The sequence below is a fragment of the Rhinopithecus roxellana genome, chromosome 21 (assembly GCF_007565055.1).
Source record: "Rhinopithecus roxellana isolate Shanxi Qingling chromosome 21, ASM756505v1, whole genome shotgun sequence".
In the NCBI taxonomy this organism is placed as follows: domain Eukaryota; kingdom Metazoa; phylum Chordata; class Mammalia; order Primates; family Cercopithecidae; genus Rhinopithecus; species Rhinopithecus roxellana.
The window spans coordinates 44,269,953-44,293,966 of record NC_044569.1 but is presented as its reverse complement, the minus strand read 5'-3'; the positions used below and the strand labels follow the sequence as shown (position 1 = coordinate 44,293,966).

The 24,014-nt window shown below is 35.1% G+C and overlaps 1 protein-coding gene across 1 annotated transcript in view; it reads left to right on the top strand.

The window, feature by feature from the left end:
- DCC (DCC netrin 1 receptor) overlaps positions 1-24,014 on the top strand; it is a 1,242,672-nt gene that overhangs the window by 1,113,689 nt on the left and 104,969 nt on the right. The window contains exons 20-21 of the mRNA XM_030926166.1: positions 1,434-1,628; positions 7,205-7,237. Coding sequence (XP_030782026.1) covers positions 1,434-1,628; positions 7,205-7,237 — 228 coding nt within the window. The remainder of the gene's footprint in view (positions 1-1,433; positions 1,629-7,204; positions 7,238-24,014) is intronic.

Sequence of the window (24,014 nt, the reverse complement as noted above, 5' to 3'; positions counted from 1 at the left end):
ATTGAAGTGTGTTACAATGTTTATGGAGAGGAGATTTTGTGATTGAGGAAGGTTTCATAGGCCAGATACAGCTTAAAGTACACCTTAATGGATGAGTAGGATTTGGATGGAGTGAGGAAAGGTGGAATGGTGTGGGAATAAGTGGGAAGGAAGAATAATCATGGTATGGAGAACAGTCTTCCTCTAGTAAGGGTTTGTACTGAGATGTACATAGTGTACATGGCTATTTTCTGGGTCTGAGAACCCTCTGACATAACCCATAACCACTGCGAAGACCTGTGGGTGAAGATCCCCAGTCCAGCTGGGACAAGAGGGTCTGAAAAGGAAAGAATAGGCAAATCAAAGGAAGACACTTGCTCTTAAGAAAATGACTTACAAAGAATGTATTTGATGCATAAATAGCATGAGGGACACTTATAGCCTATGTTATATAGATAGCATTGAAGAATTGTGGCAGAAATGGATATCAGCACGACATTTGTTTATCAATGACACCTATCATGAGTGCCTTTACAATATTACCTGACAATATAATATAAAAGTTGTTAATTAATGTTTTAAAATTAGAGCTAGGTCACAAATTGGTTAAGTATAGTGTTAGAATATAAATATGTGACAAGAATCCTTTGATTTGTTCGGGTACATATTAGACTGTCATAACTGAGTACACACAACTAGCACTCAAGTAACATATCCCCTAACACAGAAAATAAATAATACTATCTAAACATAGGTTATTAATATCTAAGATAATAACTAGATCATGTGCAGTTATCCAGCAGTACTTATTTATTTGACAAGCTAGACTGGACTGGGAGAAATAGTATACTGCTAAAGAATCCCATACATAGTGTGGTGGTGAAGAATGTTGCCTAGACCTTTTACCAATCAGCTTGGGTCACCTGCGGCTTCATCATCTGTGAAAGGAAAGCAACACGGCCCCTGGTACCCTCACTAAGTCATTATAGTGATCAAATATGATCATTTATTTATATTACACTTTAAACATGCATGGCATTTTATACCTTCCAATACATTTTTATTGAGCACAAGTCAAAATAAATATTGTTTATTTTCATCATTGGACTACAGGGAAAATTATACAGACTTGTTATCTCTGTTTAACATTTTTCATCATGCTTTCATATTAGAGCAAACTAATAATCAGGATTTATAGGTAGCAGAAAGCACACATTTTTAAATGTAGCAGATATTTTTATTTCTAACAGCTTATTCTATTTTCTGATTCTGTACATTGCAGCAATTATCTAATCCTTGCATTATGAAAAAAAGACATTACTTACAGAACTGCTATAGTTTACAGACTGTGGACATACAATTATTTTAAATTACATTTGGAAAACACGGGTATTTGGAAGCAGAACTGCAGCATGTAGTACAACAAATTAAGTCACATTTGTCTATTTATGCAGCTTACATCTTGTTTTATACCTTGGACAAGAACATCCCAATTGATGACTGGATTATGGAAACAATCAGCGGTGATCGGCTTACTCATCAAATCATGGATCTCAACCTTGACACTATGTATTACTTTCGAATTCAAGCACGAAATTCGAAAGGAGTAGGGCCACTCTCTGATCCCATCCTCTTTAGGACTCTGAAAGGTTTGAATACTTTCCTATTATGCTTTTCTTTTCCTGTGGGATTGTTATGAAATAGCTTTGCAGTCTGTGTTAGAAACAGCCCTGCGCCATCTCTTGTTGGCAACATGGCGGCAGTGGACATTCAAAATAAATTAAAATGTATCTTTTTATGCTCAAAGCCAACATATCAAAGAAAGATCTGCCATCAGCACATGGCAAGCATATTTAACCTAACTTTTTTTCATTTAGGGTCCGTCTAGAAGTTTGTATTGATGTCATGTATATTGGTTCTATTCAAAATATAATGAAATGCTTCAGTCATTTTATGTAAGGGGATAAATATTAAAATGTATTGAATTATGTGAATAGCATACTATCGCCAACGTTAGGTATTTCCTTTCAGGTACGATTATCCCTTATATATTAAAGAAAATTTTGATATGGCAAGACAGAAAGTTCCAAAACAAACAAACAAAAAATGTATTTATTGTAAAGCGTCAAGGTAGAAACTATAAAAAAAAAAATGCAATATGATATCTAGAAGAAATATGTTCATACAGAAAAACACTAAAGCTGAATAGTAGTGATTACATCAAAATATTTCCATATAAGTACTTACTATTTTAGAGCACAATATTATTATTCTGGGGGACAAATAGTTTGAAGAGTCATTTAACAATTGAAATTAATTTAAAACATTCAAATAATTGAAAAAAATTGAATGTTTAATTCATTTAACAATTGAATAATTTGAAATAAGTTTCACAGCTAATATTTGAAATTTTGTGTTTAAGGCATGATATATGTTGTTCTAGAGAAGAATAACTTAGCTCTTAAATCCGTGATCACATCATACCTCTACGACTGGCAGAAAACTTAATACATGATAGTAAACTAAAAAATTAGAAACACATGAATGGTTGATATCTTCATGCAATTGCTTGACACACTAAAAAAAGAGTCTTAGAATAACTGTATAGCCTATTCTTCAATTCTTCTAGGAAAGGTACCCTAGTAAATAAGGGACTTCAGAATTCTGATGAGTGAACTATTCAAAAGCTGGGTTTGGGTGGCAGCTAATCTGAAAGTTTGCCAACAACACACAAGCAAGCATTCAGCCAAAGCTTGCATGACAGTTCTTAATGACAGAGAAGTTGGGAGGGAGGTAGGATAGAAATGAACTAATCTTTGTCTATCTAAATTTTGAGGACTCATATCTCAATCAGGTTTCACTCCAAATGAGCAATCAAAAGGCAACTGGTTATTCATTTTGTAGCAGCATGAAATGTAACTAGATCGTATTTTGCAAATGTTTCATTTTTATCTATAGATGAGTGCCAAATTAATTTCATACTCATACTGTTTGCCAACTGAGAGATCTGAGGAAAGGTTGAAGACGATGTAAGGCATCCAAATGTGTTAAACAGCAGAGTGATGAGTGATAAGATTTGCAGGCGCACAAGCCGTCCTAGGGATTAATGAGCTCAGTATTTCATTTGGTACTGTTTATCCTAAGTGTCCTAAACACATGTAGAAAATTATTTTCAAAACTAAGAACAAGTTCAGGAATTTATTCTATGACATAATAGTTCAAAGAGTTATTTCTAATACCCGAATTTGATGTTTAATATTGTCTACCCTAAATGTCATGCTCGATAATAGTAATTCTATTTTAAATACATGTTGCTCATATGCTAAAATAAAATTTTGATTATTTAGAATTACTCAGAAATATTGATATTGGTCACTTTTATTAATAATTTTATATATGCATGCATCTTACAAGACACCTACAATGACAAATGTTCTAAGACAAGTAAATTACTCATCATAAGAGATTTAAAGCTACAACATAAGTGTATTAAAGATTTGGTGTAGAACCAAATCTACACCAAAGATAAAATCATGCTATTGCTCTCTGATTTAAGATTTTCAGTTCCCAAAGCTGCACCAAAGAATACTCTGTTCATCGGCATGTAACTTTGTTTGCCCGAGACAAAGGCTTAGATGTCCTGAAGCTGAGAAAACTCCCAGTACTCTACTGGGTAATGGGCAAGTGTTTCATAGTAACGCTTACCCCAGGCAGGTGTCCACAAACTTCATTCCTTCATATTTACTTTTTTGCAGTGATCATTCCTTCATATTTAGCCTTTGCAACGATCGCAGCATTTTCTTCTAGAGGCTAACATTTAGTCTTTTTGGTATTAACAACCAGTCAGAGAAGCACAGGAAACTCAGTCAATAATCACTGTTTAATTAAAAGGACGTTTGTAATTAGAAAGGGATTATCTTGCTATAAACTTATGTAGGTACACATATATGATGTATCTAATTCTTTCTTTGAAATGTTAATGAAAAGAATCTTGACCTTGATTACTTGACCACATAGGACTCTGCACATACCCAACTTCTTTCCACAAATCCTCCCCAGGGTCCCACTGGGATACGTGCACACTGTCAAACTATTGGAAGACTTATGTCTATCTCTGCCCTATCCTGTGGGTTTTTCCTGCTAACAAAGTACATTTCTCCATGCTGGCCTATCAGATAATAGAGAGTAAGGATGCTCCCAGTGGAGTAGACCACAGAGGATTCTGGTGGAGGGAGGGAGTCACTTCCTACACACAAAAGAGTGGTATTCAGCGTGAAAGCCCAATAGAGTACAGTAAATTCTCTGGGCATCCTTAGTCATCATTCTGAAATGTGTCTCTCTCCTATCCAAGAATATAGCACTGAAAGCTTTGGACCAGAAGAGAAAAAAGTTCTAGTTGTCAAATTCTTTTATGACAAAAAAACATGATTTTTCTTGACAAATGATAGAAACATATGATAGAAAAAAATCAAAGCACAAATTGAAGTCATTTTTGTCTCCAATAAAGGGTAGTTATGAGAATCCATATGGTCCCTGTTGGAAAATACTCTTCAGTAGATAACATTTTGAGATATTCAAAATTTCTCAAGTTCTATTCAGTGCAGGTTTGCTAGTAGAAAAATAAATTCAAAAGATAAGAATGAGAATGGGTTTGTCTATCATAACATGTAGTTATTTATCCCTTGCTAAAAATATCTTAGACTGCAGACAATACATGTATATGATTAAAGATAAAGGGCAGACAAAGAATGAAAATGAGATAAGGCTGGTATTCTCATCTTTTTTTGACATAATTCTAAAGAGTTCTCACCTTAATATGAGATGCTGATGAGGATAGTTTCTTAAGTGTGTCCCAATCTGGCTGCCAAGCCTATATACTTCCTGGTTATGACCTGGTTGTGACTGCACTTATGACCTTGACATATCCTGTCAAGGATCAGGTCATTGTTGCTGGATACCTGATATAGCACTTCCAACAACATACTGTCCTTTCTCCACAGCTGTGTTAGGATCTCAGTTCAAAATCCTATTAATGTCCATAAGCTACATATAATGCAAATGCCTGTCAGAAGCACCTGTATCAACACTATAAATAAAACACTATAATAAAATGTATTTGAGAAGCCATTGATTTTCAATGGGAAGCAGAAGAGAAACTCTAGATACAATTAAATTGTGGTGATTAAATAAATTAAATGGCTGGTAAACCTTTAAAAATGTTTGTTAAATCTTGACAAGGTACAAGATTTCATAAAACTTATTTAAAACTTTCAGAGAGCACCAAATTCTAACCACTAGCCCATCAGAAAGTGTCAAGATAAATAAATTCTGCAGCTCTGCTATGCAGCATAGTTCCTATAAATTATATAACTGTATTATGTACTTAAAATTTAGTAAGATGGTAGATCATACACTGTGTTTATACCACAATAAATAATAATAAAAGCAGTAGGAGGAAACTTTGGGAGTTTAGGAGCAAGTCTGTGGCTTTGAAGGTGGTGATGGTTTCATAAGTATATCCTTACTCTCAAACTCATTGAATTGCATACATTAAATATGGGCAGCTTTTTACTTTTCAATTATATCTCAATAACTTTTTAAAATAATACTTATAGAATTGTAAAATAATAAACACTGGCTGGGCGCGGTGGCTCACGCCTGTAATCCCAGCACTTTGGGAAGCTGGGGTGGGTGGATCATGAGGTCAGGAGATTGAGATCATCCTGGCTAACGTGGTGAAACCCCATCTCTACTAAAAATACAAAAAATTAGCCAGGCATGATGGCACATGCCTGTAGTCCCAGCTACTTGGGAGGCGGAGGCAGGAGAATGGCTTGAACCTGGGAGGCGGAGGTTGCAGTGAGCTGAGATCGGCCACTGCACTCCAGCCTTGGTGACAGAGCAAGATTCCATCTTAAAAATAATAATAATAATAACATAAAAATTATTGTATGTATATCATTTTCCAAATAGTAATTCACAATTCAAAATCTACTTATCAAGATATCTTTTCATAGAATATGTCTATATGTTATGTTTAAATGAAAGAAATTATAATTGATTTCTGGTTTAGAAATCTCTCTTAGGATGTAATAGACATAAACCCTGTTCATCTGAAAGGGGCTTTCACTAACAGAATCAATATTTACGTATTTCAATTCTAAACATTCTTATTAGACAATGATTTGTGCTGCTTTATTTAGAAAAGGAAGGATCACCACCTGTAGGGCATTTAAGGTATTTTTCAAATGCCGATTGATGTGCTATAATAGCGCCACATCAGATGAGAGACTATATTATCAGGTGCTACCTATAATATTTTCTCTATGTGAGTTTTACTGAGACATGTACAGGAAGCAATCAGCAAGTGTTGTATCCTATCTATCAAGTTTGAATGGAATTAAGTGAGTTAAATATGCCCCAAAGACTCAAAACTCAAAGACGGTCAAGTCTAGGCAAAAATAATTCTATTAGTAATTGATGGAGGGAAGCTTATGAAGGTCTGCCTTGGTCAAAATGTCATATAATTTTCGTAAATGTGATAATACTAGAGATTTACCTCTTATTTAGTTTCATTTGATTAGCAGAAAAAAAAAAATCATCTTTAAAACAAAATTTAGTGAGTTTTAAATTTAAAATTTTTATATTTTTAAATTTAAATTTCAAAAAGTCATTTTTAAGACTATTACTTGTAAGTCATCCGAAATTGTCAAAAACTCAAGAGCTATCTTCACAAGGGCTAAAGATTTATCAAGATATTCAGATTATATTGTACCATATTTATGATAGCCAATTATTTTACCCAATCGATGTGAGAATTGGTGAAGTTATTTAAAGAAAAGCCACATACAAGAAAATAGCTTCCTGAACTTTCTATGTATATATATGGGTGATAATTACTTAGTAATTGCATACTTTTATTTTACTGTTAATTCTAGTTTTAATTAAATTTATATAATTGTTCTGAGTTTATGTTTAGAGGGATATGAAAAGTAAGATAATTTTAGGATTAATTTGTACAGCAAAAACATTATTTTCAATTTTTTTCTCTGAATACTTATTTAATAGAAATAAACATGCAAGTTTGGGTCCTTATCAATTTTATTTCAATAGGGCACTAACCTTAAAATAAAAACTTGCTAAAAAGAACTGTTGGTTTGATATGTCAGCTTTCTTGCTAGGAATTGTCAAAGTCTAAAAATATTATTTCTTTCTTCCCCCACAGTGGAACACCCTGACAAAATGGCTAATGACCAAGGTATGGTGGCTCAATCTGTCATTTTGTGTTCCTTGAATCAATCCTGTCTGTTAGAAATGTCAGTCATTACTTTATATTTCTCTTTTCACCTGGACCATACACCTGATGAAGCAGACACTGGCGTGATGATTAATCTTGTTAATGAAGCTCTGCTTGGCTGAGGCTGCGGCTCTGATAAGGAAGATGTAAATTTTCTTGAGAGGAAATTGTTTTGTCTCTATTCTGAAGGACCAATTAAAATGTCAAGCTTCTTTGTATGAAATAAATTTTTAGTCTCTGTCTGCACTTCTGAATAATTCACATTAAGTATAATTAAGCTCAGCGTAATTTTCAAGCTGCTCTTGCACCCTATCGTGAGCTATGGATTAAAGTTCTGTAGCTCTACAGAGAAAAACCGTAAATTATGTGTGATTTTCCTCTGCAATGAGCTTCTTTTAATATATCAAATCAAAGTTGGATCAACTTTTTTAGGGCACTATCGTTGTTCATTTTGAAGCCAGAAAGCTTTTATTCAGTGAATCAGATGCTCATTTGACTCAGAGCACAGTATTTCCTCCCTTTTCCTTATTTATTTACTAAAAGCTGATTTGTGTAGAGAAACAGGGAAAGTTTTATCCAGAGACAAAATGGAGATAAATAAGAGTTATCCATTAACTTATAAGTAGATATGAATTTACTATTACTGTGATTTGTAGGCTGATTGATAAATTAGGATTCTATTATCTTTACACAAAGGACAATTAGTAGAAAGCTGAGGGAGAAAATGAATAGTTTATGAGTTTTATTTTTTTAAGGATGTTATTTTCTTTCCAGAAGAGTTAGGAAATACTATAAACTGGTCGTAGTCAGTGCTGTCAGTATTTGTAGATTGAGAGTCTATAGTTCATATAGTTTGTTTCCTTCCTGCTTTGGACATCTACGGTGGGCAGAACTTAACTTGCAAACATCGTGTCTCATAAGGCTCCATGTTGCGAGATTAGGAGAATGCTTTCTTTCAACATGAATACTTTTTAACTTTTGACAAATATTAAGCCTCTGGATGCTGGCTCTCCCTAACAGCAGAAGGCTGCCTGCATGACTAGCATTTTCTCCAATGGTCCTGTGTTTACATTCTTCTCTGGCGACATATGCTATGCAGCTGCTTAACAGAACATGGCTAAAGGTTTACATGTGGAATAATTGAAATGAGACTGTGTACAGCAATGCCTACTCAGGGTTAAGATTTTCATTAATCTAGCTGCTCCTGCCTGCTTCCACTGAAAATATTTTCATACGATTAATATCTTCTAAATAATATTTGTAAAAAATATTAATGATGAGTAATTATCACTTGGCATGTATTTACATAGATAAATTAAATATTAGTCTTGGTCAAATTCAAATCTGGAATAGTTAATAGAAACAGCTTTACTACTGCAGTTATAAAACAATTGAAACAACCTCTCATAACCTTCTTAAATAAATTTGAAGCTTCCACAGACAGATAACTCCTAAGTTTTGAAATTATATTTAAAAATAATAGAGAACAAAATAAAATAACTGAACCAGTTGAAATGTAATTATTACTTTGGGAGGCCGAGGCGAGTGGATCATGAGGTCAGGAGATCAAGACCATCCTGGCTAACATGGTGAAACCCCGTCTCTACTAAAAATACAAAAAATTAGCTGGACGTGGTGGCAGGCACCTGTAGTCCCAGCTACTCGGGAGGCTGAGGCAGGAGAATGGCTTGAACCTGTGAGACAGAGCTTGCAGTGAGCTGAGATCATGCCACTGCACTCCAACCTGGGACAGAGTGAGACTCTGTCTCAAAAAAAAAAAAAAAAAAAAAAAAAAAAAAAAAAAATCATTATTAGCCACTTAGTTGACATGTCCAAGCTTCTCAATAAATAACTTTCCACTTCTCTCTGGATGCTATTACATTGTTTTTTTCTGTTGCTAATTGCTTTTAGTTTTCTAAGGTAACTGTTTTGCTTAATATTTAAACCACCACACATATATTCTGTAAATTGATTATTTGATGAAAGGTAAATGAGTAAATTATTTCCCCGTCCCTATGATCACACATCCTCCATGGATTTTACTTTGAGTCTCCATCTACAATAAATCAGTCTAGTTCTTAGGAACAAAAGGACCCCCTCAAGAATTACTGCCAGTGGCTGAGTCCATTAATATATTGAGTCAGTTGTTCTTTTTCTTCATCTAATATTGCTCAGAAGGATTCTGTCACATATGTAACCTGGAGCCGTATTCAGTCACAGCTGGCATATAGTTAGTTGATCAAGTTGATAGGTTCTAAATTTTACCTCAAACTCAATTCACTTATAAAATTGAGAGGGACTGATGACATGTAATTTAGTGGTTATAATTAATATCTTTAAATTCTTACAAAGAAAGCATATAAACTTTGCTGCACCCTCAAAGCACGTTTTATAAACAAAATCAGTCTTCTGAGTTAATGACCATATGCCTGAGAAATAACCCAGATTAAAGATCCCTCTAAGATTGACGAAAATAATAGGGAAAGGCTGATCTTAATTCTCCCATTCCCAGCACACAGCAAATTAGGTGAATACATTTTACCGTGCCCACTGTTAGACCTATTTGCCCCCTTCTCATGGAGAAATGATCCCACGATTACATTTATGACAGGAGCTGGATTTCTGCTGAGAGAAAATTCCCTCAGAGAAAAAAATGTGGCACTGGGGTCAGAATTAACCTTGCAAAGATGAATCCTAAATAAGGAAGCAAGAGGTTGAATTTGACTTATATGAGAGAAAGTGAGACCAGTTTTGATTGTCCTAAAAAAGCATATCTGTTCAGATTATTGTCACAATTATTATTTTAGAGATTGAAGATCTGTCATGAAGAACATAAATGTGAACACAAAAGTCATTTGAAATGGTTTCAATTTGGAGAAAATATTTTCTTCTGAGCAGTGGTATAGTAGTTTTTTGACAATGATAGGCAATTCACATAGAACTCCTGATTTCTTTATGTAATTGTAAATCGATGAAATCTAGCATTTTTAAAACTTTCTAATCTTGACCTTCTCTATAATTCTCCTTTTTTGCATCACCCTCTTTCTTGCTCCATGTCCTAATTATTTCTGTAGATTCTTCCAGGCACAGGTGGCAAATAAGTTTGGAGGTAAAATAAATTTTAGAGATAAACCAGAGTTTCATTTTTTTGGAGGGTTGGGTAAGGAAATTGCACAGGCTATGTGAAGTGGGTGCAGAGGTTAGATAGAAAAGCTATGCTTTAAAAAATTAAATTATTTTTAATTTTTGGGTGTGTACATAGGTATATATATTTGTAGGGCACATGAGATGTTTTGATGCAAGTATACAATGTGAAATAAGCACATCATGGAGAATGGGGTATCCATCCCTTCAAGCATTTATCTGTTGACTTACAATTCAATTACACTGTTCATTTAAAAATGTACAATTAAGTTATTGACTATAGTTACCCTGTTGTGCTATCAAATAGTAGGTCTTACTCATTATTTCTAACCATATTTTTATACCTATTGATCATCTTCACCTCCCCTCTCCCCAGCCCTCTACTACCATTGCCAGCCTCTGGTAACCATCCTTCTACTCTCTCTGTCTATGAATTCAATAATTGTTTTGATTTTTGTTTTCGCTTTTGATTTTTTTCCTTTTTTTTCTATATTTTGATTAAAACTCCTTCAATTTGTCTCTGCTGATGTGAGCCTATGTAATGGTAAAATGAACCCCTATGCAGCTCTTGCCAGCAGTCACTGTTTTAAAAGTTTTACAGGAGTGACTCATTGAATTCTCATAACAGTACTGTGAGAAAGGTGCTATTATTGTCTCCATTTTAGCAAGGAAGAAACTGAAGCTCAGAGAGTTATTATTTGTCTACTGAAACACAACTAGTAAGTAGAAAGGCCATAATTCCAGCCCCAGAAACCACATTCCAAAAGTATTTTTTAAAAAAATATTTTATTTTATTTTTCCTTATTTTTTAAATAATAAATAATATTATTTATTTATTATTTGAGAGCACCCAGACTGGAGTGCAATGGCACAATTTTGGCTCGCTGCAACCTCTGCCTCCTGGGTTCAAGCGATTCTCCTGCCTCAGCCTCCTGAGTAACTGGGATTACAAGTATGTGCCACCACGCTCGGCTAATTTTCTTGTATTTTTAGTACAGACAGGATTTCACTGTGTTCACCAGGATGGTCTCGATCTCCTGACCTTGTGATCTGCCTGTCTTGACCTCTTAAAGTGCTGGGATTCCAGGCATGAGCCACCACGCCCAGCCCTGATTTTAACCATCAACTGCATTACAACAGATATGTTACATATATATAGCCACACATTCATATTTGACATATATTTATAAAGTTGCTTTATCTGAAGTTTTATCTACTGTTATTTTCCCTATATAGATCTTCCTTTTCACATCTCTGAATATTTTAAATAACAAGGCAAATAACTCTCAATCTGAGGTCATCTTGTTAGTGGGGTGGCCACAGTACTGATTATATGATCCTGACACTTCTTTATTTCAGGAAACAGGGATGGTGATAATTCACTGTCTAAGCCAGCTTGGGTTGTCAATACAAAACTCAATATACTGGGTGGGTTAAACAACAGAAACTTATCTTCTCAGAGCTCTGGAGGCTGGAAGTCCCAGATCAAGGTTCAGCATGGTCAGTTTCTGGTGAGGGTCTTCTTCCTGGCTTGTAGATGACCTTCTTGCTGTGTCTTCCCGTGATGGAGAGTAACCTCTCTGGTGTCTCCTCTTCAAAGAACACTAATCCTATTCGATTGAGGCCCTACTTTATTATTTCATTTAACCTTATGATTTAATTACTTTCATAAAGGCTCTATATTCAAATATAATCATATTGTGGGTTAGAGATTCAATATACACATTTTTGGGGAAACAATTCAGTCTATAGCATCCACTTTTAAAAAGAAAGCTGTTATTTCATTCCTTCACTAATTTTTCCCCAGTTTTTCCAATAAAGAAGCAGAAGGTAAACATTTTGCTCAGGATCACATAAAGAGCTGTTGGCAGAGTTAGAACTCAAAACTTTTCTTTCTGGTTCCTAGAATGTGCAGTCTTTCTACTATAAATGATTACTATATTTATTTTAAAAATTTGATTTCCATTCTAAAATCAGCTCAAACCTTTTAGAGTGTGTCACAGAAGCATTTTAGAAAATCTCTTTGTTTTGAGTTTCAATAGAGGTTAGCTATAACTCTGAAACATGACTGCTTCTCAAAAGTGATTATTAGATCAAATTTTTAAGGTTTTTTTTTTGCATCATTATGTCCCATTTAATGCCCAAATATTGTTCTCCACTTTGTGATGTCTTTGAATGAAAATTGAAGTTCTTAGCATCGGCAGAAATGTTTACTTTTTCATGTGTGTTTCTATGTCTGCCCATTGTAACAACAGAATAGGTGCTGTGGCGATGATACTGTACCTTAAAGTGGGCAGGATTTTCATGAAGTGATTTTCACCATTGCTGAGATGAATTACAAAGAAAGTGCTCACTCTGAGCACTCTCAAGTGTATTTAATTCTCCATGACCTGGCAAAAGGGTGATCTGAAACGCTAGACCTAGGGAAGAGCCCTACGTACGTAGGGCAGTTTACAGATCCAGATGAAGAAAGCCTGCTGTAAACTGCCTGTCCAACAAGGAGGAAGAATTACTCTCCTGTGGATTGTGGTAGTGATTGTTAATGCTCTAGCTTTTCATTTGGAAGTCATTCAGTGTGTGCTGTAGGAGCACTGGAATGGAATTAGATACCATCAGTTCTAGCACAGTCCTGCCACTGGGACCTCTTTTGTAATGTTGGGCAGGTGACTTGGCGTCTCTCAACATCCTCACCTGTAAAATGATGAGTTTAGACTAGATTATCTTTTGGTTTCTTTCAAGATTTAAAATTTTGAAGTTTTAAGATTGGTATTAGAATTAAAAATTCAGGCATAACATCTTTGCATAGTGAAGCATCTCACATTTATAGTTTTTCCACTATGTGTCAACTACTCTTTGATGCACTGGGCACACGCAATCCTATTTAATTCTTATAGCACCCTTACAGATGTAGAAAAAGAGAGAGGTTAAAATGTGCCCAAACACTCACAGTATGTAAGTGGTGTGAAAGTTGATTATACAAAATGGAGTCATTCATGTCATACCCAACTAAAATGGAGTCAGGAGGTTATAAGGAAAAGCACTCAGATCACATACATTTATTCCAGGAACTGTCTTGTGAGACTAAACCCAAAACTGCAAAGACCTGGTCATGATTCTAAGATTCCAAGTCTTACCTAGCACCTGCTGACACTCAGCAGCTCCTGGAAGACACTACCAGCACCAATTAACTCACTTTCAAAATAACTTGCATAACCTTCCTCTATTCCCCAATAAAACTCCTGCCGTTCCCTTTATTCTCTAGACTCACCTGCAGCTACCTTGGTTTGTATGTCCTGAATTGCAGTTCATATTCTCAAATATCTTCTTTACTCAGAGATTCAACTCTATATATCTTTATTTTTAGGTTGACAGTGATTAGGCCCAGATACGTACCCAGGCTACCTAACTGGAGGATCTCTGCTCTTGACGCTGTATAATTTCTAGAAATGCAGACTCATGATCTGTCATCAAGAAAGTTATACCTAAATGGCATCACCATAAGTTCACCTAGTTTAAAGGACTTTGTCTTTCCTCAATAAGGTATTCAGGCAAAGTACTTAACACTGCACCTGCCATTTTACACCTCAGCAGTTTTAATCTCATGAATAAACAGAATGTTAATTGTTTCCAATTTCAGGGAAATAGAGTTTTTGAGGCAGTCTAGTCAAGCTTGGAATTTAGTTAATGTAATCCAGACTTTGCAGGGTTTGGATTACAGCAGCCAGGCTGCTATTTGAAAAATGAAAACATTTAGTGCCTTCTGACGGGAACTGTTTAATTGAAAATTAAAACCTCTTCTTACCCTATTATTGTGCATAGTTTCAACGCAGTTATTATTCGACTGCTTGCTACACCCACTTGAAAAAGCTATTCTCACCTGGGTTTTTCCCAGGTCCAAAATTTTGCAATTCCAAAATTAGGACTGTGGTGAAATAGTAGTAGCAGAAAATGAATAATGTGATTTTAATGGAGTGTTAAGGTGCTTATCATGTTCCCAGCAAGCAGGCAAGTAGCTACCTATATCAACTTCTCAGTAGTTTTCATGTTTTAATAGGTAACTTGGAAGGAACAAAAACATACTCAGTACTCATAGGAATTGACGTGATTCATGGGAAAATTTTAACCTTGTCACACCTGTAAAGTAGACATTTTTGTTTATACACTTCAAATAAAATTCCATAAACAGGTTCTTCTTGTAAGAACCACTGTATTTTGGATGCCATTTCCTTGCAATAGACATTGGCCAAGTACAAGGTCTTCCTGGCTTTATTTTCTGCCCACTTCAATCAGTCCTAGACTCTGCCACCTCAATTTTCTTTCGAAAACACAGATGGGTCACTATTGCTTTGGGGATGAGGTCAGTTCTTTGACATCAAGACCTTGGCTGTCTGACTCTAACATCTCTTTCCTGGACTCATGGCCAGTAGATCCCTCCACATATGCCACAGTCACAAATCACTGTGGAAAAAGTGCATTTTTTTTCACAGCTACATGCTGTAATGTGTACCATTTTCTCAGCCTTAGCTATGCTTTCTTTCTTTCTCAACTAAGCAAAGTCTTCTTTAAGACTGCCTTCTCAATTTTACTTTTTTCAAGAATCCTTTCTTACCTTTCTGGTCTTTTATTCACCTGTATTTTCATCACACCCATCTTATTGTGTTTTCCATTTCTTATACTTTGCTATTTATATTCTTAGCTTCTTGACCAGATTTTAAATTCCCCAAGGACAAGAGAACTGGCTAGATTCTTCACATTGTCATCTCCACCTCCCTAATTTAGAATTTATCCTATTTTAGTTGTCTGATAAGTGTTTGCTTAATAGAATCATGACACAAATGTTTGGGAAGCAGCTACAGGGTAATCTGGAAAGATAAGTTTTACCATTGGATGAAAAGTATAGATTGGACAGCTCAAAGTCATAGTGCACATGGCTGTGGATATTGTAGATTTACTGATCTTGGAGGAGACGAGAAGTTACGCATATATTTCCAACAGGGAAAAGTATATTCGATAATCACCTACTAAAATAAAAACTAAATAGAAAAACAAGTTCTCTGTAATTCAGCTGATAGTAGTTACATTTGTAGATGGCTGTGACCTCCTGCATTCTTTTTGTGACCTCCAGTCTTGCTGTCCTTCGTTGTTAGTAGAAAGTTTATAGATTTGAATTTCACCAGCTGCTTGGAATTCTGAGTACAGAAAGGAGAAAATCAAAACTAATGGAAGCTGATAAGTTTGTTAAAATTGTGGCTATGAAGTGCGAAAAGAACTAGACTCACTTTTGATAACTTGTGAGTAACTACGTATTCAGTACTGTGCTGGCACTAGAAGCATTAGAAGAAAATGATCCTGGCAAAGCATTAGAAGGAAGTATAGTTCCATGGGTCCATTTTCAAGAAGCTTGCAATATAGTTAGGAGGATATTAACACTTCCAGTCCAGTATGAAAAATACAAAATGCCAAATCAGATGGTACTGTCTACATGTGTATGCTATGGGATTTCTGATAAGAAATCATTGTGGGCTGAATTAGAAAAGACTTCTTAAAACCTAAGACTGGGCTTTAAATATATGAGTAGAACTTGACTCAATGGAAACTATTACCAGGGGAAAGAGTAGGTGATCCCTTATATAGAGAAATTCTAGGATGGAAAAGTTAGGAAGCCAAGACACTGGGAGAATAGTGAGGACTACAGGATGGGCTCCAGAAACAGTTAGGATGTAATTTGCTCAGGCACAAACATGTCTCATGCCTACCTTTGCAGAGTAGTACACTATGGCAGAGACCTGTGTTGGTGAAGAGGCTTTTGCTATTTCTCTCCACTCTAAATGTAGTAGTTATGGAGCTTTCCTACTTTTCAACATATCAAGTAGCTATTGTCTAAGCCGGCCAGTGAAGACCTGCCTGCTCCCTTGTATCCCGAGTCCTGGAAATCCATCCACTCTTGGTTGCTGAAATTGATCATTTCCTGCTTGGAGGGGTGTGACTGTGGGATAGGGAGAGAAAAGGATGATGGGATGGGAGTAGGAATGGGGCCTCAGTAGCAGTCATCTTCAAATAATTTTCTTGGCTTTTTTTTTTTTTTTTGGGCCACTTCTGTTATATGTTTTCTGAGGTGGCACCTTCACTTTTTCCAGTACTCTGCATGGTTACAAAGAAACTATTTTTCATTCCCTGCCAAAGCCTTGTTTTGTTCTGTATGTTCAATTGAGAAAAGAGCCAACATCTCAAGTCACACACACCTAAACTCTCACCCTTATACCCTAAGACCAACCCTTTGAAGTGCTCTAATTTCTGTCTACCATCCATTTTCCCCATTTCTCCTGTTTTGAGACAGAGTCTCATTCTATCACCTGGGCTGGAGTACAGTGGCATGATCTTGACTCACTGCAACCTCCGCCTCCTGGGTTTGAGCGATTCTTCTGCCTCAGCCTCCCGAGTAGATGGGATTACAGGTGCCTGCCCCACTATGCCCGGCTAAATTTTGTATTTTTAGTAGAGGTGGGGTTTCATCATGTTGGCCAGGTTGGTCTTGAACTCCTGACCTCAGGTGATCTGCCAGCCTCGGCCTCCCAAAGTGCGGGGATTATAAGAATGAGCCACTGCTCCTGGCCCCCCATTCCTTCTTTTAGTTATTAATTCACTGATAATGCTAAAATCATCATCATCAGAGCCATACAGTCTCAGCTACTTCAAATGAAACCCCGAATTTATTCATCTTTCTGAGCTACAGTTTTCTCAGCTATAAAATGAGGTTAATAATGTCTACCTCAGAGATGCATAATTAATATTATTGTCATATTTATTGCAACAGTTTATTCTGATCCATTTAGTTCCACACTCATCCAGAATAATCTTTCTAAAATACATGTGTAATTAGTCAGTGTTCTGCTTAAAATATCTTCAGTGGATCCCTATCCTCTATAAGATAAATTCTAGACCCTTTTGCAGAGTATTTAGGGAGTTTTATTATTGTACCTCTGCCTTTTTTTCTCTAAGCTCATCCACCTCATGGTTCTGTAACTAATAAATCAAGACAGATCTTGATCTGTCCAGGTCTTTTGGTTCCCTAATTTTTACCTTTTCAGTTTTTGTCCACTCTCCCTTGTGAAACATCAAGAATGTGAGAATGAGAAGTAGTAGAATTCATAGGAGTAACCAATGTGTTTCTTAAAATATATATGTATATGTCTGTGTATTTATATATTTATAATATACGTTTATAATATATATTTTATGATACATATTTATTATATATAATATATATTTATATTTATATATACATGTATATTTTCCTCCGCTGGTTGGCCTGGCAAAGAATACTGCTTTTACTTTGGTAAAATTCATAGGAGTAGCCAATGCGCTTCTTAAAATATATATGTATATTATATATAGATATAGATATAGATATACACACACATATTTTCCCCACTAGTTGGCCTGGTAAAGTATACTGCTTTTACTTTGGTACTTGCAAAAAGAATTCTCACATCAAATGCCACCTCTTCTGTGAAGCTTTTTGCTAGATGTAAGTAGATAATCATCCTGTTTTTCCACTGGGTCACCTATTTGTTCGTTTTTTTTTTTCTTTTTTTTTTTTCCCGAATTTTTGGAAATTACCATATGGTTATAATTATTCACTTAACATTTTTCATCTCACTGACTTACAAACTTCTGCAATAGTCATTTTATATTCCTAATGCTTAGCACTGTGGATCTACTTAATGCATTTGTTGAGTGGATGCATGAAGCATGGCTGGAGACATGAATGATGAAACACTGTGCTCCAACAGTGTCATTATCTACACAGACTAGCAGGGCACCAGCAGGATGCTCATGTTCTAGTGTTTTCAGACTGCAGCTGCAACTTCCAGACCTGTAGTCACTTGAAGAAGAGAACTCTCTCATCCTCTTCTGCCTCTTCTTCCTGGGATGCTTGGCAAATTTGCTCAGGCACAAATGTATGTCACACCTGCCTTTGGGATAAGCTTGTGAATCATGCAGATGGGGGGCACTTTTATGGATCATTCTGTGGTCTTTGAGAACGGATGCTCTTTTATAAGCCAAAAAAGATTGTCTCATTCTTCATGTTGTAACCTAGCAAATGAACTAGCTCTTGGAAATATCCAGTCATCCAAGACGGTGCCCATATTTTGGGGAACAGAATGCTTTTTAGATTTTAATAAAGACTAAGCTGCATATAAAAGTGGTTTCTTAGACGCCTAGCTGACTGTTATTTCAGATATACTAGAGGCAAGTGTGCATAAAAGGAGATTCCACTGAGAGGAAGGACTTCAGAGACCACTGTCTACCACCATACTACTAATATTATTAAGCCATCTTTATATTTTATTCTATTAAGAATTCAATTGTTATTCAGATGTTTCCTTCCTAACGTGCATGAATAATAATTATAATACCTAATAAACATATTGGGCTTTAGCTGTTTAGAAGGTGGTGACATGGGTGATCAGGAGCAGCTGACAAGTCTTCATCAGCAGCCAGGTAAGGGAGAGAGACTAAGTGTAGTTATTATCGTGGAGGTCAGAACTTATCATCTTTTCTGACTTGAAATCTTTAAGAAGGAGGTTAACTACTTTCCTGTTATCAAAAGATCTTGATCTGTCCAGCTCCTTTGGTTCCCTAGTATTTGCCTTTTCAGTTTTTTCCACTCTCCCTTATGAGACATCAAGAATGTAAGAATGAGAAGTAGTAGAATTCATAGGAGAAACCAGTGTTCTTCTAAAAAAGAAGAAATACATACATATGGGTTGGCCTGGCAAAGTATACTGCTTTTACTTGTTGGCCTGGCAAAGTGTACTGCCTTTACTTTGGTGCTTGCAAAAAATAATGCAATAAACATGTTTCTTACTTTAGAAGATTACACAGACAAATTTTTTCACCTATTATTTGCCAAACTCTGCAAGAGACAACATGTATACCTCAGACAGTCAAGACCCATTATCAGGCTAAGATGTAAACCAAGAACAGAAATTATGATAAGAAATAAATTTGTTTAAATTTGTTTAGGATGCCTGCAGTTTCTGTTTTGTACCCTCATATTTTTTGTAATAACTCTATGCTCACTCAATTTCATTTTATTTGTGTGTGAAATTACCTTAGTTTTGAATTTGATTTCTAAGGATTTAAAAAAATGAATTTACTTCTCAGGAAGAGTCTAACCTGTTCATATTTTATGGCCTAAATACAGAAATTGGAATTGCAAAAATACTTCACTTATAATTAAGAGAAATATGGGTAATGGCATATTTGGTTTTCTTGCCCTTTGTCTGGCTCAGAGTAGTTTACCAAATGCATTCATATCCTGCAGATTATTGCCCTTAGACTTTCCACAGGTGAAAAATAAAAGCAAAAGTTTCGAAGAAGGGAAAGCAGCAAGGATTTGCTGAGCACCAGGGTTCAATATGTGGCAGCCATAGCAGTAACAACCTATTTTCTTTCAGTCAGTGAACTTTCTTTCACGTTGATTTGAAAACACTGTGTTGAACCTTAGGAAAAGGTGAAGAGAGCGCATTACTTCTTTTCTATTAAAATATTTGAAATATCTTACGTATTGGTTATGATTTTGCTTTCTGGTTTTTAATGCCTGATGCCTTTGTTTAAAATCAGCATTGTTATCAACTGCCTGGTAAATGGATCTTTTAGAAAAACATTTCAGTCTCTGACAAATCACCTACTTTAAATATATCTCAATATGATCTGTGTGTTGGATGAACAATAAAACTGTATTCAAGTAATATTAATGGATATTCTTTATCTGCTGGTACACAAGACAGAAAATCAATGCAATTTCTATCATTATCATTCGAATTTTCAGATAACAAATTTTAAGATCAAGAAGATATCTCAGTGCTCTGCATCCTTGGAAGGATATACATTGAACATTTGTTAGATGGCCAATCTGTCCATTTGATTTAGATTATGGGCCATATGTTTTTCTCTAGGGATTGATTGTATGAATATCGTCCTGGATGACCCTCTCTTATGCCCATTCAGGGAAGATGGATTAAACAAACGATTAGAACTATCACATCCACTTTTCTCCATATTTTCTGCAGATTAATTTTCCACTCTCTCTTCTCTGAACTTATAAACAATCACACAGAAAAACTAGACTCTAGGACTGAAATCCCAATTGAATTACTCTTTGTTCAGTGCTGAAAATTTTTTATTATGGAAAAGATTCTCAATCTGCCCATGTGTGCTGCAAATAAGGATTTAATATAAACATAAATGTTATTTCATTTTAGACATATACCGCAATAAAAATACACAAATAATTTAGGTGACATGTAAGGATAAGAACATAAATAATAAATTGCATACTAGTAATAACTTAAGATTTGTACTTATTATTAAAATAATACTACAAAGCTTCCTAACTACCTTTACTTACTCATAGGACATTGAGAACACAATTTGCACATCTCTTCAGTTAGCACAAAGGAATATAACAATGAACAGACTTCCTAAAGGAAGTCATATTACTTCTGCCAATTTTTTCTTCAATTTAGAGAACAGGCAGCAGGGAGATCAAGAAGACTTTTGTCTAAAGAATCATATGGCATGTGCCAAAAAGGTATAAAAAGATTCCTTTTAAGGCCAATCTTTTAGATAAAATGTAAAAGGCAACCCCTTAAACGATTTTATAGTTTATAACATTTTAAAAATTCAAAGAAAGGAGAAGTACATGAAATTTCTGGTTAGGACCTGCCTAAACAGTATTTTAAAAAAAAAATTAAATATATAAAAAACTATTTTGAATAACTCAAAACAGCCACAAGCTTCCTCTATTTTAACTCAGCCAATGCCTATTTAATATTTATTTATTTTTTGTTTCTGAAGGTACCATTTAATGGTTCCAAAATCTATGGTAAAAGTAGAAAATCATTTGTTTTCATTATCAAAACTTTCTGGCAGAGCTTTTTTTTCTTTTTCCTTTTTTTAAAAATGAAATTAGCTGGTTGTTAAGTGAAAATAAATTCATTACTCTTTAATATCTCATTCTTCCCTTATCCTCAATTTGTGTTATTGAGAAAACATGGGTACACAGTAATCCAATACAGAATTCTTCTTTATATCCTGTAGAATTATATTTATATAGTGCACTTTGTTTTGTTATTGTTGTTTGTTTTGTTTTGTTTTTTACTGAGCCAGAGTCTTGCTTTATCGCCCAGGCTGGAGTTCAGTGGCGCCATCTCGGCTCACTGCAACCTCTACCTCCCGGGTTCAAGCAATTTTGCCTCTGCCTCCGGAGTAGCTGGGACTACAGGCACGCACCACCATGCTTGGCTAATTTTTGTATTTTTAGTAGAGATGAGGTTTTGCCATGTCACCCAGGCTGGTCTTGATCTCCTGACCTCAAGTGATCGACCCTCCTCGGCCTCCCAAAGTTCTGGGATCACAGTCATGAGCTACCGCACCCGGCCTTCATATAGTACACTTTGATCACTATTAGTATAAAATTGTATTATTCATATGAAAAGGAGAAAATAAACTACTCATTTCCAAAATGTTTTAACCATATTGAACTTTATTTGAGGGAAGAAAACTGAAATGTATTATGTGATTTCCCCCAAATTTATATTTGAATTTCCATAAATCCATTTAATTATTTAGAATTTTAATTTGTAAAACTGTTAAAAATTTAGTATGATATGCAAAAATGTAATTCAGGATTTTAAAATAACTAACTATAAAGTATATAATGTTATATGACTGAAAATAAAATATTATTTTTATTTGTATGCAGTTCTTTTAATAATTATTTTAATAATACTTTAATAATTAAAAAGCATTTTTAATTAAGCCTAGTAGTAAGTTTATAGTAATAAATGAATTAAGTTATTCTTAAATCTTTAATCTCAGAATATATTAAGAACCATCTGCAGTTGGTTAATATTAAACATAAATAGGCCTGCATAGGATCTGATTACAATGAACCAACTCTCCCTGTCCTGGCAGGATCCGTATCTAATATATCTTTTTATACTACTCCTTCCCTGAGGATCTAGGACTATGCTTTGCATATAGTAGGCATTTAATAAATTTTCGAAAGAATTATTACCAGCTTTATGCTTCGTTAATAAAATGAAGCCCTCTGAGATAGGGAAGTAGTTTACATCTTGGCATTAGCTGACTTTCACTCCAGCTGTTTTCTAAATTCTGATTAGTCCTCTCTTTCTCTAAATCAGTGCTTATGAAATTAACCAAGGTAACTAAACACATCCAATATTTGTTCTACAGCAACAAGCTCTTAAAAATGCTGTGATATGCCAAGAAGTTACACCCATATATTCATATCCTTTCCTTTTTTAGCCTCTAGTGTCTCTTTGTTTGACAACTTTGTGATGCTCTCCTTAAAGCAATGGGATAATCTTTTATCATTATTATTATTATTATTATTGTTATTATTAATTGGCTGCACCAAGAGAGACTTACTGAAAATTAAAAGACATATTTCAGGGAATGGAAACTTAACATCACTCAAAAATAAAATTAAAATTAAAATTTGATGTCTCTGTCTTTAGATTAAGAGATCTCAGGCTCATCAATATCCCAGAAATGGGTTTTGTGGTTTTTAGTCTGAAGTGGTGCAAGAAATCTGAATTATTATAAATCTAAACTTGCTCGTTGATGACATCAACTTTTTAAAAAGTACTTTCTGTTGGACTTGTTGAGAGTTACACGATTTCCTTTTCTGATATCAATCTAATTATAATCTAAATTCTAAAAATAGAATTTAGAAAAGTTAACCCACATCAATATACTAGATTCTGTGAATAGAATGTCCAAGCTTTAAGCTACCCCTTGTTATTTAGAAACACTTCTAGAGTTCCTTTATCTCACGCAGCACTTTGGCCTATAGGGCATCTGATTTCTTCTGCCTATTGAAATTCACAATGTAATCAATAGCCTCGCTAAATCTAAGGGGTGCTGTACCCATAGAGCTATATGTGTATGTAATATATGGACATGCTTATTGGCTTCTCTTTGCATCCTGCCACAAATAACAGGGAGAGTTGGAAACTTCATTAAAAAGACATTTGCCAGGCTACTAGAGGAAAAGGAAAATCCTCCGTATGCTACCTAGCTAATTTCCAGCCAATACAGGATTATTCCCAACAGGAAACATGTATTGCTTTACTGGCCTAAGTGATGGGGTTGTTAGCATCTCTTTTGGCTGACTGCTTTGCAATCTAGCTGCTTTCAGTTGCTAGAAAAGTCATTTTAATATTTATGTAGAGCTTCCACTTCACATCAGCCAACATTGATCTCACGGTGTCTCGTGGGCAAAGCTTATCCACTGCTCATGGAAACCCCAAATGCATCAGAGTTATATAAACAAGGTATTTGTAAAAGGGTTAGACTTGTCCACATTTTTGTCAGCCCACTAAAATTTTCACAATTTCAGCTCATTTTGATTATTCCTCTCACCACCACCTTCCCCCTGCACACACACATAGGAGCCTCCATCCTATCTCCTACTTCCTTACATACTCACAGTCATTGTCCCAGCAGATATTAAACATGCCATTTTATGCTGAAGATATAATATACTGTGACTAAATTA